This window comes from Aquarana catesbeiana, linkage group LG04 (assembly GCF_042186555.1).
Source record: "Aquarana catesbeiana isolate 2022-GZ linkage group LG04, ASM4218655v1, whole genome shotgun sequence".
Lineage (NCBI taxonomy): Eukaryota > Metazoa > Chordata > Amphibia > Anura > Ranidae > Aquarana > Aquarana catesbeiana.
The window spans coordinates 671,718,612-671,743,235 of NC_133327.1; the positions used below are offsets into that span (position 1 = coordinate 671,718,612).

The 24,624-nt window shown below is 43.7% G+C and overlaps 1 protein-coding gene and 1 pseudogene across 1 annotated transcript in view; both read right to left on the reverse strand.

The window, feature by feature from the left end:
* The window catches only part of GPCPD1 (glycerophosphocholine phosphodiesterase 1), a gene marked incomplete in the record, with an annotated part of 99,682 nt that overhangs the window by 59,614 nt on the left and 15,444 nt on the right, over positions 1–24,624 (reverse strand). Inside the window, 2 exon segments of the mRNA XM_073628612.1 lie at positions 12,863–12,904; positions 23,559–23,634. Of these exon segments, the coding sequence (XP_073484713.1) occupies positions 12,863–12,904; positions 23,559–23,634 (118 nt within the window).
* LOC141141707 (5S ribosomal RNA) lies at positions 3,333–3,450 on the reverse strand (annotated as a pseudogene).

A 24,624-nucleotide genomic window follows, 5' to 3' on the forward strand; every position in this document is an offset into this window, starting at 1 on the left:
AAACTTGCCTTAGAGGAAACCATATAAAACTGGATAATTTATTCCCCTTCACCCAAATTTATTAACTCCCCCAAGATGTTTCGGCGTGTGGTGTAATTTTATGTCTCTGGCCAATTCTAGGCAAAGGGGGAGAAAATAGGATTTTTATAACAGCTTACCTGTAAAATCCTTTTCTTTAGAAGTACATCAATGGACACCGAGCCATCTTAATTACTATGTGGGTTATAGTCCACCTTCAGGTGCTGGACACTGGCACACCCTAAACAGGAAGTTGCCTCCCAAAATAACCCCTCCCACTACTAGGAGTATCTCAGTTTTGTAGCAAAGCAATACCTCTGTGTCCAGCGATGTACTTCAAAATAAAAGGATTTTACAGGTAAGCTGTAATAAAAATCCTATTTTCTTTAATCGTACATCACGGGATACAGAATCATAGTAATTACTATGTGGGATGTCCCAGAGCAATGCCAACTGAGGGGAGGGAGACACAATGACACAAAGGACACCATGAGATCAGATGATTTATACTGCTGCCTGCAGTACACTGCGCCCAAAGGCGACATCCTCATGTCTTTTTACATCCACCAGATAGAATCTGGTAAATGCATGGATTGATGACCAAGTTGCGGCCTTGCAGAACTGAGCCATGGAGGCTTGGTGATGCACTGCCCATGAAGCGCCAACAGCCCTAGAGGAGTGTGCTTTGATTTGAGAGGGTAGAACTGCCTCTTTAAACCATAAGCTTGAACGATTACTTGTCAAATCCATTTAGAAATAGTAGATTTCGATGCTGCCTGTCCTCTTTTAGGACATTCAGGCAACACGAACAAAACATCTGTTTTCCGAATCTGAGCAGTTGCCTTTAAGTAGACTTTGACTGCTCTCACCACACAAGAGAATGTGGCGATTTTTCTTCCATAGAACAGGGTTCTGGAAAAACGAAGGTAGAACAATATCCTGGTTTAGATAAAAACCTGATGATATTACCTTCCGTAAAAAGTTAAGATGAGGACGCAATACAACCCTATCCTTGTGAACAATAAAAATGTGTCTCTTTACAAGAAAGAGCAGCCAATTCCTATACCCTTCTTGCAGCAGATATGGTTACCAGAAAAAAAAGTTTCCTTGTCAATAAAGGACCAAGGGAATATGTCGTATCGGCCCAAAAAAAGGCTGTTTTGTAATGCCGACAAAACTAAAATTTAAGTTCCAAGGGTTCAGGGGTTACCTAACCAGAGATTAAGCCGTGTTACCCCTGAATAAAGTTACGAACCAAAGAATGCGAAGGAAGTGGTAGTTGAAATAATACCAATAAGGCCGAGACCTGTCCTTAGAAGGCACTCAAGGCCAGCCTTATTTCTCACCCCATCTGCAGAAAGTCAAAGATTCTACCCTTGACCTATTTCCTGGGGTGCAACTCCTGGTTTCACACCAGGAGACATACGTTTCCCAGACTCCATACTATATAATTATGGAGGCCGGCTCCCTTGCATTAACCAAGGTAGAAACTACTGAACCTGACAGCCCACGCTTCTTCAGCATGTGGGTCTCAATAGCCAGACAACCTTTAAATTTAGCATTTGTAAAGTAGGACGGAACACCGGACCTTGCGAGAGAAGGTTTGGTCGTGATGGTAGGGTCAATGGGTCCCCTACTGTCATCTTTACGATCTCTGCATACCAAGATTTCCTGGGTCCCACTGGGGGCCACAAGAATCAACAACTTCCCTTCCTGCTTGATCCTGCGAAGAAGTCGTGGAAGCAGGCAGAATAGGAGGGAATGCATAAATCAGTGAGAACCGATTCCACGGGAATAGCAAGGCATCCGTTCCATATGCTAGGGGATCCTTTGTTCTTGACACAAAATTGTCGATTTCTTTGTTGAACCTGGACGCAAACAGATCTATGTTTGGGATCCCCCATTTTTGACATATTGACAGGAAGTAGTCCGTCTGCCAATTTTCTATTCCTAGAATGAAGACTGCCAATAGGCAAAGTACATTGTTTTCTGCCCAAGATAGAATATGATTCACCTTTCTGTGGACTGCACAACTTCTTGTGCCCCCTTGGTGATTAAAATAGGCCATTGCTGTGGCATTGTCGGATTGATTCCTGGAAGGACAATACTGTAAACTGAATGTTCAGGCCCTCAGGACCAAGAGCTCTGCCTGAATTTCTAAACTGTTAATGGGCAAGGTAATAACCTCTCTTGGACAGTTGCCTCTTCCAGGACTGTTCCCCAACCTAAACAAAAAGGTTGGCATATGTTGTTACCACTTCCCAGGTAACTGAAGGATGGATTTTCCCCTTAATAGATTTTTGGATATTAACCACTTGCCGACTGCTGGGCATCCATGGACGTCCTGGGCTTTATGGAGTATATCAGGCATCATTCAGATATCGGCGTTAGATCGTTCTTATGGGCGGCGAGAGGGGACACCCCCCACCGCTGCCCTCCGGTGCTTCTACCGACTCACCTCTGTGATCGGTGAGTGGGAGAACGGATCCGCCAGCCCCGGATGTCCACCATAGAGATTTCCGGCGGACCAGATGGTCGCCGGAGTCTCTATGATGGTCGGAGGCCGGGCGCGATGTTATGACATCACGCCCAGGCTCTGCATTAAAAAAAAAAAAAAAAAAACGGTGCCGCCTCGGCTGTGAAGCGGTGATCTTTTTTTTTTTTTTAATTTTAGGCTTCCCAGCCTAGAGGTGAGATGTGGGGTTTTATTGACTCCATATCTCACTGTAAGGAGGTCCTGTCATGCCATATTCCTATTACAAGGGATGTTTATATTCCTTGTAATAGGAATAAAAGTGATCAAAACTTTTTTTTTTTTTTTTTTTTTTAAGTGTCAAATTAGAAAATTTTAAGTAAAATTAAACAATAAAATTTTTTTTTTTTTTTTTTAAAGTGCCCCTGTCCCCGTGTGCTCGCACGCAGAAACAAACGCATATGCAAGTCCCGCCCACATATGAAAACAGTGTTGAAACCACACGTGAGGTGTCGCCACGAATGTTAGATCTATTTACTCAGCGCAACTTCATCTTTCATATTATGCAAAAAAATTGGGCTAACTTTACGGTTTTGTTTTTTTTTAAAGCATGAAACTGTTTTTTTTTCCAAACAAATTGCTGCGCAAATACCGTACGAGATAAAAAATTGCAATGACCGCCATTGTATTCTCTAGGGTCCCTGCTAAAAACATATATAATGTTTGGGGGTTCTATGTAATTTTCTAGCAAAAGAATGATGATTTTTATATGTAGGAGAGAAATGTCAGAATTGGCCTGGTGGGCAAGTGGTTAACCATAAACTGAGGCTCCGGCACACCCAGCCTACAGCACCTGGTATTTCCAGGTGGTCTCTCATCCGGGTACTAACCAGGCCCGACCCTGCTTGGCCTCCAAGATCAGACAAGATCGGCGCTATCAGGGTGATGTGGCCATAGGCTTTGGAGTCAGACACATTGGGAATGTAGAGCTTGAACCCTTTGTTCCAAGCCGATAGCATACTGTTTTGCAGCAGTCTCGAATGAAACTGAGCATAAGGAACGGCCTCGAATGAAGCCACCATCTTTCCCAACAACCTCATGCAAAGTTGAATAGAAGAAATGCATCTTGCTTTGACCACCTAAATCAATTCCTTTATGGCGCTGATCTTTGCCTGGGGTAAGAATACCCTTTTCTATTTTATATATTTTAGCCTTCTTCATGGTTTTAAAGAAGATTTCTCCTAGGTTGAGAATCTGACCTAGATATTCAAGGTAGTGGAATGTGGTGACCAAACTTTGGTCTAAGCGGGCTACCAACTGGTCTATCAGGAACAGATCGACTAGGTAAACCATAATCCTTATACCTTGGGCCCTTAATCTGGCTAGAAGAGGGGCCAGAACCTTTGTAAACACTCAAGGTGCAGTAGCTGGACCGGAAAGCAGAGCTACACACTGAAAATGAAGACTTTCCACCTTGAAAAGTAGATATTACTAGTGAGCGAGGAAATAGGCATATGGAGGTATGCATCTTTGATGTTGATTGACGCCAGAAGTTCTCCTCCTTGTAGGATGGAGATAACTGATTTGGATTGACTACGAAAAAAGAGTGGTTATATTCAGGAATTGAATTTAGATTTTTGAGATCCAGAATGTCCGTTCGGATTTGGCACCGTGAAAAAAAGAGGTTTGAATCCAACCAACCTCTGTTCTTACATGGGGACCTGCATGATCACTTTTTTCTTTTTCTCTGGATCCTTAGAAACGTTTGATCTGAGAAAAACAAGGAGACGGGAACTCTTGGAACTCCAATTTGTACCCTGGAGCTATTGAGGAAGTCCCCCATTCCTTTTGACACTCTTCCTGCCAGATCCTTGACAACTGCAGAAGAATTCCCCCTATTTGAGTGAGCGGGGACGCCTCCTAAGGAGGCTTCAGTATCTTGTACGTTTCCTGCCCCAAATCCTCTTTTGTCCCATTGGTTAACCTGAGGATTACCTTTTGAACTTGACGGCGGAAGCCGTTGTGACTGCCTGGAGGGCTGATGCCTCTGGCACAGGAGAAGGAGCTTTAAAACGAAAATACATTTACTCCTTTTCTTAAAAGGCAAAAAGGGGTGCTTTCCACTAGAATTTCTTTGGATGTATTATCCAAAACATCCCCAAATAGCCGTTTCACCACAAAAAGGAAGACTAGCCAGGAGTTTCTTACAAGGCGCTTAGCGAAGGGCACAAGGCCTGAAGGATAGAATCTCTCATAGCAACTATTGCAAACATAAAGCTGCCTCCTGGGCCTGCTGAGCAGGATAACCTTGAACACCTGTTTAAACCGGTCTCTCAAGGATTAAGCAATTACTGTCAGCGCAGGCTGAGACACTCAATCTGCCAGAGAAAAAAAGTTTTTTTTTTTTTTTTTCAATAGGAATCCCACCTTTTTATCCGTTGGATCCCTAAGCATTTGAGTATTGTCTGCCGGACAAGTCAAACTTATTCACAGAGGATGAAGCAGGGATAATTGCTGGTATACCCTACTTAGTGAATTTCCTCAACTATAGGTTAAAGTGTGAAAACTTTTTAGGAGGGAAAAAAATGCTTATCTGGGTGATTCTCTCAGATACAAAAAAGCTTTTCCAGCAATGAATAGACAGGAAAAGGCATTCACAGCTTGAGGAGGCTTTAGTGAACCCAAACACTCAGTTAAGGGTACATAAATGTGGAGCGATCATTTGGCAAGAAACTGCAGTCATCAGTCTCACCACAGTCCCCTGAGGGAATTCGTCTTCTCCTGCCCCTAGTTCTTCAGTTTGAGGGTCCTGGGTAATGGAAGAGAACCTGTCGCATACTGACCCACACTGGGATGCGATTAAAGTCGCTAAACTTTTTAAATTATAAAATAAGTAGGGGCTGCAGTGTTAAAAATAGTTGCAGATATTTCATGGCCCTGATGCTCACTCTGACCAGCCACCCTCTCTCAGGGGAGGATGCCATTTGCAGAGATGAGTAGGCTTTCCAGAGCTTGAGGGGGACCCTTTTAGCTCTTTTTTGGCGGTGTTTCAACCCCCCCCCCTTCTGACCATAGCCCAATGCACAAAGTAGAGGTACTACCAGAAGAAATAGCATCCACTGCTTGAGCAATAGTCCAGCTACTGCTGCTGCTATTAATGCTCAGCCTGATGCAAATAGTAAATGTGTCAAATAGGAAATGCCTGTATCACCAAAAACTCTTTCATGCTCTTCTTTGCTCTTATGTCTCTCAATTTTGTAGCCAGCATAAATGGAGTACTTTCTTTTCTTTGTTAAAAACACACTCCCACGTTGGAGGACGCCGACGCCACGCTAAGCCCCGCCCCCACTCCTTTCTTTTTAAAAAAAAAAAAAAAAAAACTTTTCCCGAGCAAGCACAGGCCTCCGATCCGACGGGATCGGCTGAGTGAGGGAGGGATGGCGTGGAGGAGACCTGGAAGCCGCCACTGTGTAGGGGCGGTGAAAGAAAATGGCATTGCTGATCGTTTTTAGTTCTCCCTTATACTCAGCCTCTTGAAGAGGGGAAGAGTTCACCTCAGGTGGGGGTGTCTGGAGGAAGCAAAACCCCCCAAACTTACCGGAGGTCTGCCTGCTAGCCGGAAGAAAAAAAGTCTGCTGCTTCTGTGACACAGCGTGACTGAGCAAAGCATGAGAAGGCACGTGCTCCATACAGCCTCCAGGTAGTGACACTTAGGCATGACAACATTTACTTTAAAGGAGACATTTCATAAGAAAATTTAAAAATTCCTTCGAAAACTCCACTTACCTTTCCCGCCGCAGTGGTTTCTGTGGTAAAACCAACAGACCCAATCTTCACCCTTCACGATGGGTTCCGTTAACAAACCTTCAGGAACCGGGGAGTCTCGGGGAACTCACAATCCTGGACCTGTAAAAAGCACCCCGCCAGTTAAACTTTATGGCCTTAATACCAAAAGTACTGGAACCCGGGGTCCAGCTCTCTAAAAAGAGAAGCGTTACAGGCAAAACCTCGTTTCTTCGGATACGAGGCCCGGGTACCATTCAATTCGGCCTAAAAGACACTTTGAATGGATCCGTCTACATAGCTAGCCCCAGCAAGGATTGCTTCAGAGGAGCTCAGCACAGCACATCTTCACTCGTGACCAACATCTTAGACACTGACAAAAAAACTGAGATACTCCCAGTAGTGGGAGGAGTTATATAGGGAGGCAACTTCCTGTTTAGGGTGTGCCAGTGTCCAGCACCTGAAGGTGGACTATAACCCACATAGTAATTACTATGGCTCGGTGTCCCGTGATGTACGATTAAAGAAAACTGGAAACTACAGCAAGGATATTTCACCATTGAAAGCCAAAGTAATTCAGAGGTCAGTGGGAGAGGAAGTCCACCGTTGTGGGAGGACTGACTTACCTGTAAGGCGATATTACAATTCTTATCAGTAGAAATAATGTGACATCACCCATTACATGAACAAGGACTACAAGTGCACAACCATATTACCATAACACTCCACAGCAACTTGATCACTTGCCAGAGAACGTTTCCTAGTGAGAAGGGCGATTAGGCATGAACACTCAAGATGCATAGAAGTCTCATGGAAATTTGGGATACCACAATACAAGGCCCACCGCATGCATGTGAAAGCACATGCATTGTTAATTAAAGAGATACAAAAACCATCATAATCCATAATACTTTTATACACAAGAAGCTTTAGGTAAAAAAAAATAAAAATAATTTACATACACAATGTACACATTTCAATTTTCTCTTTGTGGAAACTTTTTTTGTACTCTTACTCTTTAAAACCCAACGCAGCATGTACAGTGCCTTGACAAAGTATTCATACCCCCCGACATTTACCACATTTTGTCATTTTACAACCCAAAACAAATATTTTATTGGGATTTTTTATGATAGACCAACACAAAGTGGCACATAATTGTGAAGTGGAAGGAAAATGATAAATGGTTTTCCAAATTTTTTACAAAAAAATATGTGAAAAGTGTAGCATGGATTTGTATTCAGCCCCCCTGAGGCAATACCTTGTAGAACCACCTGCAATTACAGCTGCAAGTCTTTTTGGGGATGTCTCTACCAGCTTTGCACATCTAGAGAGTGACATTTTTGCCCATTCTTCTTTGCAAAATAGCTCAAGCTCTGTCAGATTGGATGGAGCAGTTCACATTGCCACAACTTTGAAGCCGACATCCCAGCGCAACTTTGGCACGACTTGCATACGACTTCTTTAACAGAAGAAGTCAATGCAAGTCGAGCCGAAGTCGGACCAAAAAGTAGTGCAGGAACCTTTCTCCAAGTCGGAGAGACTCAAGTTGCTCCTATTAGAACGGTTCCATTGCACTTAATCGGATGTGGCATGTGCTCTCAAAGTCAAAGCGCATGTCCCACCAGTGTGGACTGGGCCTCAATGTTTGAAAAAAGATGGATGCTGTCCACCGCTTAGCCCTCTTTCACACAAAGGGTTCGATCAGGTCTGCCTGTCAGTTTTTCTGGCGGACCTGATCAGACGGTCCCATTCACCCCTATGGACCAGTGTGTGTAAACGGACCTGTGTCAGTGTACACCCGCCTACCTTCAATCCGATCTGGCCCATTAACCTTTTGGCGCTGATGGCACACATTTAAATATGCGGCCTCTAAGCGGGTGGGTTATGGCGCTGAGCAGCCACATATTTGCGTACCAGATTGCAAACACAGCTGTGCCGAGAGCGTGTGTCCCCGACACAGTTACTGGCGGCTAACCGAAAGCTCAGGACACATGACTGCTGTGGCAGCCAATCACGGTGGTCATATGATCATAAATTCCGCCCTGCATCCCAACATCTGAAAATCTGATCCGTCCCCATCCAGCTAGGCTGATCAGATAGGAGGGTCATCGGGTGTAAACGAACAGAGGAGTACGTTTACAACCACCAGTCCATAGAGCAGAGTGGGCTCGGTCCGTGTCCGCTCTGCAGAAACTGACTGGACACAGACCTGTCATCCACACGATCTGCTCTGATCAGCAAGGGATGAGCAGACAGATTCATTATGGTAGATCTATGCCTGCCCCTGACTGGGAGGCTGTGCCAGTAGTGCCACTCTTGCATCAGAATTCCTCAAGTATTTCTTAAAATTATATTACAGGGAATTCATCTAGGAAGGGGGATACAGTCACTATTATATGTATAAACCACAACCACTAGGCAGAACTGGGAATTCAGATACAGTTTTTGTTTTTTTTTTTTTACATTTCAAGTCTCCAGGAAGTTTAAAGCAGAACTCCGGCCAAATTCCCCCCCCCCCCCCCCATGTCCTTGTTGCCGATTTCCTACCTTCACCAACTTTGCCATCCATGTTCTTCTGATGTCTGTAGTTCCTCTAATAGGCTGCTGAACTTGCAGAAAAAAACGTTATTGTCTGCTGACATCCTGTTTGTAAGACTGCTGGCTGCTATCCCTCTCCTGAGCTCAGCCAGCGGTCGGACACGTCCCCTTGTAGTCCTCTGAAAACAAGCAGGAAGGAAGCAGAGATGTTGGGGGCGCAGGGGGTCTCCCAGCCCCCGGTCTGTGCCACCCATGGAGGAGGGGTCCTCCTTCTCCTCTCTGTCAGCAATCTGCCCCCCCACATCACGCCCCCCCCCCAGCCATCCCTATCTCTTTCCAGTGCAGGGATTATTATTAGAAATCAGTTGTATGACATAGTGGGGTTGTCCCGCTGTGTCAGGTATAGTATATCAAAACACCGAGCACTGATGTCCACCTCCCTCCGGTATTGGCACAGTGCGCTGTCAATCACAATACCGGGAGGCGGGTCATCAGCGCTCGGTGTTCTCGTATACAATACCTGACACCGCGGGACAGCAGAAGATAAAGTCACGTATGGTGTGACGCAACGCGTCAGGGAGGAGCCAGGTGCCGCTGCTTCCGGGTACGGCCGAACCCGGAAGCCTCTCCTTTCACTGTGGAACGCAGTGATTTTTTATGTAAGTCGCTACTTTGTTTTTTAAATAAACTTCTGAAATTACTACATTATGGAGCCATCTCTGCTTTCTTTACCATCCATCTGAAGACATCTGAGGACAACTTTTAGAGGACGGGAGAGTGTCTGTTGTGGCTGGTGTACCTGTGTCCCCCGGGGGCTGTGACAACCATTGGAAGTAGATCCCCAGGATTTAAGTCCATCACTTGCCGGTTTATGCTCGATTCGGCCCATCTGGGGCCGCTACTTCAGGTGAGAGGCTGGGGAAACTGTTGCTGCACTCCGGAACAAGATCGGATATACCCAATTAGACACTGGCCGTCACATTATTTATTGCACCCGCACTTTTGCACCTTCTGTAGAAGATCTCACTGGGCTGCTATCGGGATTTGCACTATATGCATTTTTTGAACTGTTTGTTTGAACATTTATTTGTTAGTTATTATATTACCAGTCCACATATTTTTGATCACTGCTTTTTTCATTGCACTTTACTCATTATTCTGAGAAGATTTGGATGTCGCCACTAGAAGTCGCACTGCATGTATTTGTGGACTGTATTGTGTTATTTATTTTTTTGGATACTTTATCCTATTTTCTTATATTTTTTGCTATATCTTTAGTTATGTTTATTATGGCTCTTATTTGTTTGCATTACATTGCACTTTAAGGATTGAATTTATTCCATTGCTTTTTTGCACGTCATCACTTATTATTGTTTATATTTGATCATTGTGCCAGCGTTTTCGTTTACTAAAGCATTTATAGTGTTTACTTCAGTATTTAGTCATCATTCACGTTTAGGATTATTAGTTACTGCCCTTTAGGTGGGGTAGCGCCACACATATCTATTTAAAATAACTGACACCGTGGGAGATCCCCACTGTGTCATACAAGCGATTTATAATAATAACCCCCACTCGGCTCTGGTGGTCCCTGACTTTTGGAACTGGTAGACACTGACACGTTTCACTGGTTTGTATTTATATTAAATTGCTTTGTATTTATAAAGGCTGTAACCTATCATACTGTGTGTTATGTATGGCTTTGCTGGCTGCAGAATGAGGGGTGTGATTTATGTTGAAGTGGGCGAGTTCATATTTACATGTACAAGCCTAGTGTACCTCCCATATTCACTCCCAAAGATTCATGGGAAATGTAGGCCGATTACAGTTAGAGAGAGAGAGGAGGATATGATGCAATCACTCTTCAAAGAGATCCTCCCTGCCAGAAAAGGTGATGCATTTTTTGAATCATAGAGCTGACTTCCTGAAAATTCAATCAGACATATCTCTTAAACAGTAAGAAATTTTACAAATGTAATAACTGTTTAGCGTTTTGGGTGTGGGTGTGGGTGTGGGTGTGGGTGTGGGTGTGTGTGGGGTTGTACAAAAGGGGGGATTTTTGAAAATCCCAGAGTTCTGCTTTAAGCCAGCAGGTGGATGAGCTTGTCCATAACCACACAACACTGAAATATCAGTGATAATCAGAACATTTATTAACGGCAAGAACTTGTTGAAAATAGTTTCCATCATACATGTCATTTATTAGTGGTAACCTTCATGATCTGTGCACAATACTAGTGTCACTGCAATTACAGTATATGCATGATGCAAAACATTTGAAGTTTAACTGGGTCAATGCAATTCAGCATTCTCACCTATAAAGAGTTCAACAAAATGGTGGCCATCTGCACACAGACACCAGCTCCCTGTTGCATAAATATGAATAAGATGGGCAAAAAAAAAAAAAAAAAAAAAAAAAAAAGAAGAAGATAGCTTCAGCTCCTGTTCTCCACCTGTAGGGAACTCCTCAGACACATTTTGGCCCTTTTCATAGAGCCTCTAATATTAAGCCCCAAAAAGGACGAAATGTACCAAGACTTCAGGCATTTGTTCCCTGGACTGGGCAATGGGAGGAGAGCAGGTCAAGAGAAGGTGCAATGAGTTATTTGGATGCAAAAACGTGTAGTGAAGTGACTTGGCAGTCGCTCCCATTAAACATTGAAAAACACCTGAAAATGCTTACGAAGGAAAAAAAAAAAAAAAAAAAGAAAAAAAGGTGCTCATGTACTTTTTTTTTGAGCATGGGGGGGGACTGAGCACCCAAGTGTGAACAGGGACAATTAGAAAGAATTTGACTGCCAACATCACTTGTAGGATTTATCTACACTTGTGGTTGGGGGAACACACACTTAAGCCACATTTATACCACCCTTAACCACTACCCCCTTAGGCTGTGGACAGGGTTGTACACCTGCTGCAGACATGATGCTCTCCAGGCGCAGCAGAAATTAAAACCCCCCGTTTTGTTTGGTAGACACTACCCTGCCTCAACACGATTCATTCAAGTGAATGCAATGCATTGGTTTTGCACAGAGCAGCCCTGATCCTCCTCTTCTCGTGTCCTCCGCTGGCACTCCTGGTCCCTCCCCCCTGCCGTGTGCCCTCACAGCAAGCCATTTGCTATTGGGGCACTCAAATTTCCCCCCTCCAGAGATGCACCCTGTATGTACATTGACACAGAGCACGGCTCATCCCAGCCCCCCCCCAAGAGAGAGAGAGATGCTTCTCTTGTACACATTACTGGATTGAGATGGGGCTATTTAGGGGGGCTTGAGGGGAGCTGCATGTGGAAGGTTTTTTTACCTTACTGCATAGAATAGATTAAAGTGATTGTAAAGGCTTGTTTAAAAAAAACAAAAAAAAAAAAAACAGGTTATACTTACCTCCTCTGTGCAGTTGGATTTGCACAGAGCAGCCCGGATCCCCCTCTTCTCGGGTCTCCCTTCTGTGCTTCTGGCCCCTCCTCTCATCAAGTGCCCCTCAGCCAGCAGCTTGATACAGGGGGCACTTGAGCCGAGTCAGAGCTCCGTGTGTCCATTCAGGCCCCGCCCCCTCTCTTCCCGGATTGGCTGACTGACTATGATTGACAGCCATGGGAGCCAATGGTGCCGCTGCTGTGTCTCAGCCAATCGGACAAAAAAAAAAAAAACAGACAGCTTTCCTCCAGAAATTATGTGAATACAATATACAATTAACCCATATCTATTCTTCAGCCAAGTAATGTATTAAAGAATTCGTAAAATAAAAGTATAAAAAAAAATAAACACAACATTTAAAAAGGACAAGTACAGAAATAGTCTTTTCTAGTGTTATACATTATATTCCTAGAAAGGAAAAGAGTCTTGAAATCGGTTCCATAAAAATATATAAATGCGGCCAACTATTGTATAAAATAACCTTTTGTGGACTGTTTGTGCAGCAGGGATCATATCAAGCAATATGTATTTTTTTTTTTTTAATGGTTTATTTTTTTTCCCACACCCATTCCCACACTGCAAATGCATGCACCACAGCAAATCACAAATTATAAAAGATGATTTTACTTACTGTGAATTCCAAAATCTCCATCATCTATGCAAGTTTCATCATCTGCAGATATTATATAAGAGCAAAGAAAAACAAATTTACACATTGAAAAAAATAAAGCCCATTTACAGATACAGACATAAAGCTCCAGCAATACCTTGGAGGTTACCCATCCGCGTCCCCCCCAACCCCCCCCCCATACTGCTGTCTCCAAGTCTAGCCTATGTCAGTACATTATTGCTCAAGGGGTCCCCAGAGAGTATTTGAAATCTGATGATAACATAGAAAACCCATTTGTTGTGCTACACAAGGGGAAGATGAAGCAAAGCGATAATTATTTGGAAAATGTTTATTTAAAGCCGATGTTGAATCTGCTTATATTTTGCCTTCCCGTTTCCTTTTTCCTCCTCAACAACATGCTAATGACATTTTAAACAAAGAACTTCCATTTTCATTACATACGTTTTTGAAGACCCAGTGACATGACTAGGTCTCTGTGCTTCTCTACACAATGCAGGCAGTTCATGGCTGGCAGGAGGGGCCAACAGAGTGCTGTACATAGCTTCCTGAAAACATTACAGCACCCTGTCTCAGTACTGCCGTCAGGAGCCCTCAGCCCTGATGTAAGCAGTGGGCTGTCTCTTGGGAGGAGTTATGCAAATACCAAAATGCCTTTGATGGGTGGTTGTCATTCTGGAGACGTGGGTGTTCCAAGGTAGGCTACATTTGCTTGCAGACCACCTACAGTGTGTATAGAAAAGAATCACCCCCTTTATAATAATCACATTTTGTTGCTTTGCTGCCTGAAATTAGGACAGACACAGTTTTTGTTTTATGCAGCTGTATTTACTCAGTGCAACTTATTACATCCAAGTGAAAGATATAACACCAACATGTCAGAAAAAAAAAAATCAAAATTAAAATTCAAATACAGAGTTGAAAAAGGATCACCCCCTCCTAAAAATGATTTGTAAACTCAATCAGGTGTAAGCTAATCACCTTCTCAATGGCACACAAAGCCATTTTACTTTGATCAGCTGTAGTCATTTTGATTAGCTCAGCATGAAAAGAGCTTTCCTGGAGCATTTCAATTCCTGGTAGTGCAACTGAAGCAAACAAACAATCAACTGTGGGTGGCAAGGCACTGTCACCAAGATCTCCGGGATAAAGTTGGGGACAGGCAGGAGATGGATACAAAAACATGTCAAAGGCTTTATCAATGCCTAGAAGCACAGTGAAGTCTATTATTAAGAAGTGGAAGGTATTTGGTATAACACAGACCCTCCTTGGATCAGGACGTCGCTCCAAACTGGATGAAAGAGCCAGGAGGAAAACTGGTCAGAGAGGAGACCAAGAGGCCTACAGCATCTCTGAAGCAGTTGCAGGAATTTATGAGAAAGAGTGGTCATTGTGTGGATGGGACAACAATATCACAAATTCTCCACAAATGGGGTTGTATGGGAGGGTGCAAGAAAAAAAAAATAAAAGACACTCCTCAAGAAAGGCCCCAATGCAGTTATGACTGAGCTTTGCCAAAAACGCAACTTGAAGATTCTGAGGCCACATGGAGAAAGACGTTATGGTCGGACGAGACTAAAATGGAATTATTTGGCCTCAACACCAAACAATATGTCTGATGGAAATCCAACACAGCTCACCTTCCAAATAACACCATTCCTACAGTAAAGCATGGAGGGGGCAATATCCTGTTATGGGGGAGGGGGGGGGTAATATCCTGTTATGGGGGGGTAATATCCTGTTATGGGGGAGGGGGTAATATCCTGTTATGGGGGAGGGGGTAATATCCTGTTATGGGGGAGGGGGGGGTAATATCCTGTTATGGGGGGGTAATATCCTGTTATGGGGGAGGGGGTAATATCCTGTTATGGGGGAGGGGGTTATATCCTGTTATGGTGATGTTTCTCTGCAGCAGGGACTGGAAAACTTGTCAGGATAGAAGGAAAAAGTTGATCTGCTGCTCTCTGCCAGAAAGTTGTCAATGGGAAGAAGGTTCATCTTCCATGACAATGACCCAAAGCGCACAGCAACAATGACCACACAGTGGCTGAAGGAGAAAAAAGTGAATGTCCTTGCATGACCTAGTCAGAGCCCAGACTTAAACCCCATTAAAAATCTGTGGAAAGACTTGATGACTGCAGTCCAAACGGTCATCATCAAATGTAACTGAACTTGAGCAGTTCTGCAAAGAAGATTGTAATATTTGCCCAAAGTCTAGATGTTTAAAGTTAGTAGAGACAAATCCCAACAGACTAAAGGCTGGAATTAAAGCAAAACGTGGTTCAACAAAATACTGACACAAGAGGCCCGCAGGGTTGTCCAAACTACGGCCCTCCAGCTGTTGCGGAACTACACTTCCCATGAGGCATTGTAAAACTCTGACATTCACAGACATGACTAGGCATGATGGGAGTTGTAGTTCCTTAACAACTGGAGGGCCATAGTTTGGACAGGAGGGTGATCCTTTTTCCAACTCAGTGATTCCGTTTTTGTTTTTTTGTTTTTTTCTGACATGTTGGTGTTCTATCTTTCACTTGGATGTAAAAAGTTGCATACACCTGGATAAAACAAAAAAACAAAAAACTGTGTCTGTCTTCATTTCAGGCTGCAAAGCAACAAAGTGTGATTATTTTAAAAAGTGGGCGATTCTTTTCTATATCCATTGTATATGTGAAGCTGTGCCTCCATGGATTGAAAGAACTGAAATGCAATGAATGAACACGGAGTGGGCCAGATACAATCAGGCAGGAAAGGGCCAGATGATGCTGGATGTTCTACAGCCAGGAAATGAGGTGGGCTGCCTTGCAGCAGCTTCTAATGCACACTGTAAGAAACAGTGAAATTAGAAGTAAGCACTTTCGAGTGGTATTAAACCCAAAACCAAAAATGTAACATATTGCAGCTTACCAATCATTAGATGTGGCGGCTGCATTCGTTTTCCTTTTTTTTTTAGGCTTTTCTTTTTTTTTGACGTAGCAGAGGAGGCACATTAGAACAGCAGCATTGTCAGGCTTTCTCAACCTTTTAACCCTAGAGGAACCCCAAAAATAATTTTCAGGTCTCGAGGAACCCTAACTAAAACCAATTCATCAGGGGTCAATAGGAACAATGCCCCTTATACTGGTGGTCAATAGGAAGAATGTTCCCCTTAAAATAGTGCTCAGAATGCCACCTTAAAGACAGCTAAAAAGATCATTTTGTGTCCTACTGTTGGCTTTGCTAAGTGATGCTGAACCTTGAACTCTGTAGGCTCCATCAAAAAGGTGGTTCATCAGCCACAGCTCAAGGAACCCCTAGAAATCTCTGGAGGAACCCTGGTTGAGAATGGTTGGTCTGGGGGCTGAAAGTGTGAGCTGGAGTTTGGCTTCAATTTGTTACTGTATCTAAATATGCTAATACATTTAAAGTGATTGTAAAGTCTTTTTTTTTTGTTGTTAAAAATAACAAACATGTTATACTTACCTGCACTGTGCAGTGGATTTGCACAGCGCAGCCCCCCGATCCTCCTCTTCTCGGCTCGCTCTTTGGCTCTCCTGGCCCCTCCCTCCTGATGAGTGCCCCCCACAGCAAGCAGCTTGCTAAGGGTTGCAGCCGAGTTGCAGCTCCGTGTATCCATTCAGACACAGAGCTGCGGCCCCGCCCCCTTTCTCTCCCCATTGGCTGACTGACTTTGATTGACAGCAGCAGGAGCCAATGGCGCCACGCGCAGCTGTCTCAGCCAATGAAGACGGAAAGTCCCAGGCAGCTGACACAATCCTACAACATCGCTGGATAGAAAGGGAGCTCAGGTAAGTATTGGGGGGGGGGCTACTGCACACAGAAGGCTTTTTATCTTAATGCATAGAATGCATTAAAGCGGAGTTCCGCTTAAAAATAAATAAATAAATGAAAAGTCAGCAGCTACAAATACTGCAGCTGCTGACTTTTAATTAGGGTTGTCCCGATACCACTTTTTTAGGACCGAGTACAAGTACCGATACTTTTTTTCAAGTACGCGCCGATACCGATTACCGATACTTTTTTTAATGTCACGTGACAGTTTTTTTTTTTTTTGTTTTTTTTTGTTTTTTTTAAACAGTGTTTTCTTTATTTATTTCTTTTTGGGGGGAGGGGGGGGGGACGGTGTATGTGTGTGTGGTTTTTTTTTTACAATTTTTATTTTTTACAATAATATTTTTTTTATTCTTTATATGTTTTTGTTTTTTTTTTGTTTTTTTTTTTTTTTTTTTTAATCAGCCCTGTTGGGGGGCTTTGGTGAGATATCAGGGGTCTTAACAGACCTCTGATATCTCCCCCTTCAGACAGAGAAAGAGACAGAGGATAGAGATTCCCCAGTCCCTTTCTCTGTAGCCTCAGCTGCACTGAGAATGGATGGAGAGAAGACAGCGGCTCCTCTCCATTCATAAACTGACACATCGTAATCAAAAGAGATTACAATGTTTCAGTTATGTGAATGGACAGAGTCAGCTGACTCTATCCATTCACACAGCTTAGAGAGACAGCAGGAACACAGAGAAGGAGAGGGGAACGGAGGGGACAGCGGAGAGGCACAGGGAAGGAGAGAGGAACGGAGGGGACAGCGGAGAGACACAGGGAAGGAGAGAGGAACGGAGGGGGACAGCGGAGAGGCACAGGGAAGGAGAGAGGAACAGAGGGGGACAGCGGAGGGGGCAGAGGAACGGAGGGGGCATGGAGGAGGATGTAGTGACAGTCAACGGTGAGCGATCACCGCTGTATGTCACTAAAGCTGCTGAAAGCCGCTGGGGGAGAATCTTGTAACTCCCCCACGCGCCGATCACAGCTGTCCTCTAGGTATCGGGGGAAGCATCGGGAGCATTTGCCCGAGTACAAGTACTTGGGCAAATGCTCGGTATCGGTGCCGATACCGATACTAGTATCGGTATCGGGACAACCCTACTTTTAATAATCGGAAACTTAGGGCCCATTCACACGTACGTGTCCGGGTATGGGCTCCGCTTTGCTCAGTGGGGGATCGCTCCGTCGATCCCCGCCGAGCAGGCAGATGACAGGTCTGTCCCTGCACACTGTGTAGGGACCGACCTGTCAGAGGAGAGCGGCGCTCTGTGGGGATCGGATGAAGACGGACCGTAGAGTCCGTTATCATCCGATCCGATGACGGATGGAAAAGTAGGGTTTTCCTCTGTCATCAGAAATGGAGCATAGCAGAGACTGATGTGATCGGATGTCAGTGGATGTTCATCCGCTAACATCCGCTATCCCATAGGGCAGTGATGGCGAACCTTGGCACCCCAGATGTTTTAGAACTACATTTCCCATGATGCTCATGCACTATGCAGTGTAGTTAAGCATCATGGGAAATGTAGTTCCAAAACATCTGGGGTGCCAAGGTTCGCCATCACTGCCATAGGGATACATGTATGTCCGTGTGAAAGGGGCCTTACCTGTGCCAGGTTCCAGCGATGCAGGGGAACAAAGCCCCACTCATCTCCCCCTCCTCTCTGCGGCGCCGGCATTGTCACTGTGGACGCCCGGCTGTGGCTTCACAGCTGCGCATGCACAAGCCAGGCGGCACACCGTGACTGGCCGGGCAATCATCTGGGACCTGTGACGTGTCCCAGATGATTGCAGAGAGGGAGGGGGGAGAGATGAAGTTGCTTCTGGCACCGCGAGGAAGTGGGAGCTGGAACCCTCTAATAAGAGGGTATCCGCTCCCCCCCCAAAAAAATGACATGCCAAATGTGGAATGTCAGGGGGTCACCTTCCCTTAAAGTGGAAGTACCATTTTTGGATGGAACTCGGCTTTAAAATAAAAAACCTTCTGACTTTACAACCACTTTAGCACTCCCCTCAACCCAGACCGACAATGCTGCTGTGCCTCCTGTTCTCATTCCTCCAGAGTGGACTCATAATATAGGTGGTGTGTTACTTGCCTGATCACCAGGTGAAAACAGAGGGGAAAAAAAAGCCATAGATAAGAAAAGGAATGCAGCCACATCTAATGATTAGTAAGCTGCAATATATTACATTTTTGCTTTTGGGTTTAATAGCGCTTTAATAAAGGCAAATAGATTGTTGAATTTTCAAGGGATCATTTCCCTTAGCTTAGTGAATGAGGCGACTTCTATCATCCAACCATTTACAAGCAAAAATGCATTTATTTTCCCTGCATGTGGTGGGTATTCTTCGCAAAGAAAAAAAAAGTTCAGTCTATTTGCCTTTAGTAAATGAACCCCTTGCAGTTCAACAGCCTCTCTGTCCCCCAGTCTGGTTCAGGAGGCACAGATCATCACCACAGATTAAAGAGAACCCGTCAGATATAAACAATACCCTCATGTATGTTGGACACTCAGTCCCGGTGCATGAGGTTTCTGGTGGCTGGAGGGCACAGATACACCGCCCAACCCCCCCCCTCCCCCCCGGTCCTGGCAGCCTGTCAAACTAGGAGAATCTGACAGCTGCTGCAGCTGGACAGGGCTGGGCGGTACAGTACTTTGTGACTGCCAATCTGCATAAAAACAGCAGTTTTAACTCTTCTATCCCTTCTCTCTGCACAAGCCGGACAGCTCATGTGTTCATTCATCCGAGACGACATTTCAGAAGAAGTCAAGCTCGGTTTTCCCCTTTTAATGACTTTGTGCGATTTCAGATTCTATTCAGAAGAATAAAATTAGGGTCAGCACGATCGGTGCAGGTGATTTGTGTAGGAAGTCTTCATTGATACATGAAATTCTTCTCATCTAAACAGAGGATATCTAATTTTCCCAGTTTTGGATCATTACTTTAATATGACAAAATCAAATACTCGCTGTAAATAAAATGTCACCGTAAAGCAATGTGTGCACAAGATTTAAATGGGATCGATTTACTAAAAACCAGAGAGCGCAGAATCTGGTGCAGCTCTGCATAGAAACCAATCAGCTTCCAGGTTTTATTGTCGAATAGAACAAGCGGAAGTTAGAAGCCGATTGGCTACTATGTACAGCTGCACAAGATTTTGCACTTTCCAGTTTTAGTAAATCTCTCCCATTATGTCCTATCAGGCTTATTTTATAAGACATCAAAAAGTAAAATCACTATGGGAGAGAGAGAGAGAGTTACTAAAACTGGAGCACACAGAATCTGGTGCAGCTGTGCTTAGTAACCAATCAGCTTCCAGGTTTTATTGTCAAAGCTTAAGGCCACTTCCACACTGAGGTGTTTTACACGCGTTTTTTGCGCTAGAAATAGCGCCTGTAAACTGCATCTTCTGCAGCCCCAGTGTGAAAGCCAGAGTGCTTTCACACTGGAGCGGTGCGCTTGCAGGACGGGAAAAAAAGTCCTGCAAGCAGCATCTTTGGGGCGGTGGGGGAGTGGTGTATACACCGCTCCTCAACCGCCCCTGCCCATCGAAATGAATGGGTGCTGCTTTGAAAGCAGCGCCAAGCGGGCTATTTTAACCCCGCTATAACAGTGGTAAAGTGCCGCTAAAACTAGTGGCGCTTTACCGCTAACGGACCCGCCGCTTCAGTGTGAAAGTGGCCTAACTGAACAAGATGAAGTTAGAAGCCAATTGGCTACCATGCAGTGCTGCTTTAGATTCTGTGTGCATAAGTTTTAGTAAATCTCCCACAATGGCAGAAGCCACACCCCTTTACATATTAATTTCTATCAAGCATAAAAAAAAAAAAAAATAAATAAAAAAACAAAAAAAACAAAAAACAAAAAAACTTTTGTTGGGATTTTTAAAAGGCACAACTTACATAGTACTGGGGAAAAAAAAATAAAAAAAATAATTCAGAAATTACTAACACTAAAACAAATGAATTAAAAACATTTCAAAGACTACCCCCATTTGACATATCCAATTCATCATCATGGTTCAGATATTTAACAATTAGTGAACCAAACCACTCCAACTATATGTTCGCCGATTTCCCCAACACATGATTTTATGGTTCAGTGAGTTTCTTGAATAATCCTCCAGTTCCTCGGGAGCAGGTGATAAAGAACAGATACTCTAAACACCATAAAAAAGGCATGTCTGCCTTCCGCCTCCTGTGTGTGGTGGCGGTAGGGAAGTTTTCCGCTCTCCTCTCATGCGGTGTTGGCAAGAACGGTTGGCATGCTTAGATTCGGAGAATGCCCATCTCTGGCGCCCAAACATCACAAGATGGCTGCCAGTAATCGGGCACGCATGCACCCGAATGCAAGGAACCACCAAAAATCTTGGACACCGGAGGGGAGTGAGGGTTTATACCCCTGTAAAATTAAGTAAAAAAAAAAAAGAAGAGCGAGAGAGCGAGAAAAAAAGGAGTGAGAAAAAAAAAGAGCAGGAGAGCGAGAAAAAAAAGAGTGAGAAAAAAAAAGAGCAGGAGAGCGAGAAAAAAAAAAAAAGAGCAGGAGAGCGAGAAAAAGAGCAGGAGAGCGAGAAAAAGAGCAGGAGAGCGAGAAAAAGAGCAGGAGAGCGAGAAAAAGAGCAGGAGGGTGAGAAAAAGAGCAGGAGGGTGAGAAAAAGAGCAGGAGGGCGAGAAAAAGAGCAGGAGGGCGAGAAAAAGAGCAGGAGGGCGAGAGAAAGCGCGGGCGAGAGAAAGCACGGGCGAGAGAAAGCGCGGGCGAGAGAAAGCGCGGGCGAGAGAAAGCGCGGGCGAGAGAAAGCGCGGGCGAGAGAAAGCACGGGCGAGAGAAAGCACGGGCGAGAGAAAGCACGGGCGAGAGAAAGCACGGGCGAGAGAAAGCACGGGCGAGAGAAAGCACGGGCGAGATTTATTTTATTTTTAATGATTTTTTTTTTTTTTGCAAGCATATAAATAGATTTATATTTTATTAAGGGAATAAAGGTTTAAAAATGGTTGTAAACACAGGTTTATTTTTTTTACCTTACCTGCAGTTAATCAGAGCCTGTGACGAGGGAGCTGGGGCGGGGTTGAGCTTGTCTTATGGACACGCAGAGCAGGGCTTGGGAGCGGGCATGCACAAGTGCCCCCAGAGCAAGTGGCTTGCTAAGGTGGCACTCATCGGGGAGGTGGGTGAAGCCCAGAGCACCAGTGGGGGACCCCAGAAGAGGATCAGGGCTGCTCTGCAATAGCACAGAGCAGGCAAGTATGACATACTTGTCTAAAAAAAAATTATTTACAAACACTATAAATAACAGTTCAGATTCCCCTTGTTTTAAGTTTACAATCACTGTTCTAGTTTTTCCTTAGCTTACATCAATATTTGAGGAAGTGACAAAAGGATATTCTTACCTCCGGTGTCATACTTGGGGGGGGGGATATATCTGGCTGCCTGGTGGGTCACATTAGCTGCCCTGTTTTTGGCAGGAATTTCAGGTAATCTCGGTCAACACATGGATCTTGCATTATATGAGTATTTTGTATTGAGGAATTTGATGCTTTATGTGGTTTTCTATTGTGTTTAGAGTATCTATTCTTTATCACCCCCCACCCCCATCGCCTGCTCCTGAAGAAGAGAGATTATCCAAGAAATGCGTTGAGCCATAAAATCATCTGTTGACGATTTCACAGAAAATAAAGTTGGAGTGGTTGGGTCCACTAATTGTTAAATATCCAAGACTCCGTTCACACTGGGGCGGTGCGGGCGTTAGCGGTAAAGTGTTGCTAGCGGCGCTTTACCGCTGTTAGTGGTGCTTTTCGGCCACTAGGGGGGTGCTTTTAACCCCTGCTAGTGGCTGAATAAAGGGTTAAAAGCGCCCGTGTTGCGGCGCTGCATAATCGCTTTGCAGGTGCTTCGGCAGCGCTGTCCATTCATTTCAGTGGGTAGGGACGGTGGAGGAGCGGTGTATACAGTGCTCCCCCACCACCCCAAAGATGCTGCTTGCAGGACTTTTTTTCCCGTCCTGCAAGCGCACCGCCCCAGTGTGAAAGCACTCAGACTTTCACACTGGGGTGGCTTGAGAGACGCTTTACAGGCGTATTTTTAGCGCTAAAACGCCTGAAAAGAGCCCCAGTGTGAAAGGGGTCTAAACGATGATGATGAATTAGATATGGCAAATAGGGGTAGTCATGGAAATTTTTAAGGGCCAGTTCCCACAACATGCAGTCCAGTGCGTTTTTTTTTATGCATCAGGAATGCATGGAAAGTAGGTTATATGGATTTTAATGGCATAGTTCACACCAGTGCTTGCAGTTCCAGAAAAAAAAAAAAAAAAAAAAAAAAAAAAAAAAAAAAAAAAAAAAAAAGGTAGAACAAAGCATTTTTCCTGCACTGGAACGCTGCAAAACGCATCAAAATGGCACTAGAACACACATGTCCTCATTTAAGGTTAAGAAAAAATAAAACAATTTAAAAAAAACTAAATAAAAAAAAGGAGGAGGAAAAAATGTACTGGAACACATCAAAAACACGCATACAGAAAAGCATCTGGAAAGCATATGAACTGCGTTTCTATGGCGTGAACTGGCCCAAAAATTTGTTTTAGCATTACAATCTCTTAATAAAATTTCCGATTTTATATATTGAAGTATTGTGTAAAATTGTGCCCTAAAATAATCCACACAAGTTTTTTTTTTTTTTTTTAATGTTTAAAAAAAAAAAAAAAAAAAAAAAAAAAAAAAAAAATCTGCTTTACAATTTATTGTGACCAGATGAGGAAAAAGATGAATACGGGTCACTGCACTTTGCCCAGCCTTATTAAAATAAGCCTTTATGAATTTTTACTCATTCGCCATGCTGTGTGTAGGAAATCTAATACAAGATCCCTTGCAGTAAATGGCCATACCTAAAGGATTTATCGATCGTGGCTGTAGATGGGTCTCCCACTTGTGAACTATGACTTGGCATGGACCGCCGGTGTTCTGCAAGTTAAAAAGTTAATGAACTGCATTCACGAATAGCATTACACCAATTTACCCCAATATATTTACCCTATCAAGATTGCCGTGAGAACTGCCACCAAGGCCCCCCGTTACATTCATTCACCCAGATGAATTGTCATTGTCAGGGATACAATGCATGTAACCAGAAAATTAATGAGAAAATATTTTTCTATACCTGAAGAAAGGGACAGAGCGATCTCAGACAAAAAGTTTATATTAAAAGCCTAATTTTAATTAAATTTTTGCACTTTTACATTGGGTCCAGCATGAACCAATGTAAGGAAGCATGTGCCATACCAGTGGGATCCCCATGGAAGTTGGAAATCACTGTAGTAGGCACAGCCAAAAAGCTTAACACAACACACAGGTACAAAGCTGTAACATGAAAGTAAGACAAAGAAACCAAAACACATTTTGCACAATATAAATTAAAGTAGAACTATAGGCATTTTTTTTTTCAGTTGGATAAAGCAAGGGAGGGGTTTTTTTTGCCATCTGTGTCCCATTGGGGGAACTTACCTTCACTTCCTGTCCCATAGCCAAACAGGAAGTGAGAGGAATTCCCTGTAAAAATTACCCACTTCAGCTCCAGAAGATTTACCACCCTTCCTGACCAGTCCATTTTTTTTTTGCGATATGGCACTGCATTAATTTAACTGACAATTGCGTGGGCGTCCGACGCTGTACACAAATAAAAAGGTTTGTCCTTTATAATAGAGCTTTCTTTTGGTGGCATTCGACCACCTCTGCATTTTTTATTTTTGAGCTATAAACATAAAACAATAATTAAAAAAAAAAAAAAAACATACACACATAAAAAAATTCTTTATTATTTAAGGCCAATATGTATTCTGCTATGTATGTTTTGTTTAAAAAAAAATCCCAATAAGTGTAAATTGATTGGTTTGCGCAAAAGTTATAACGTCAAAACACTGTGGGCTATATTTATGGCATTTTTTTTTCTTTTTT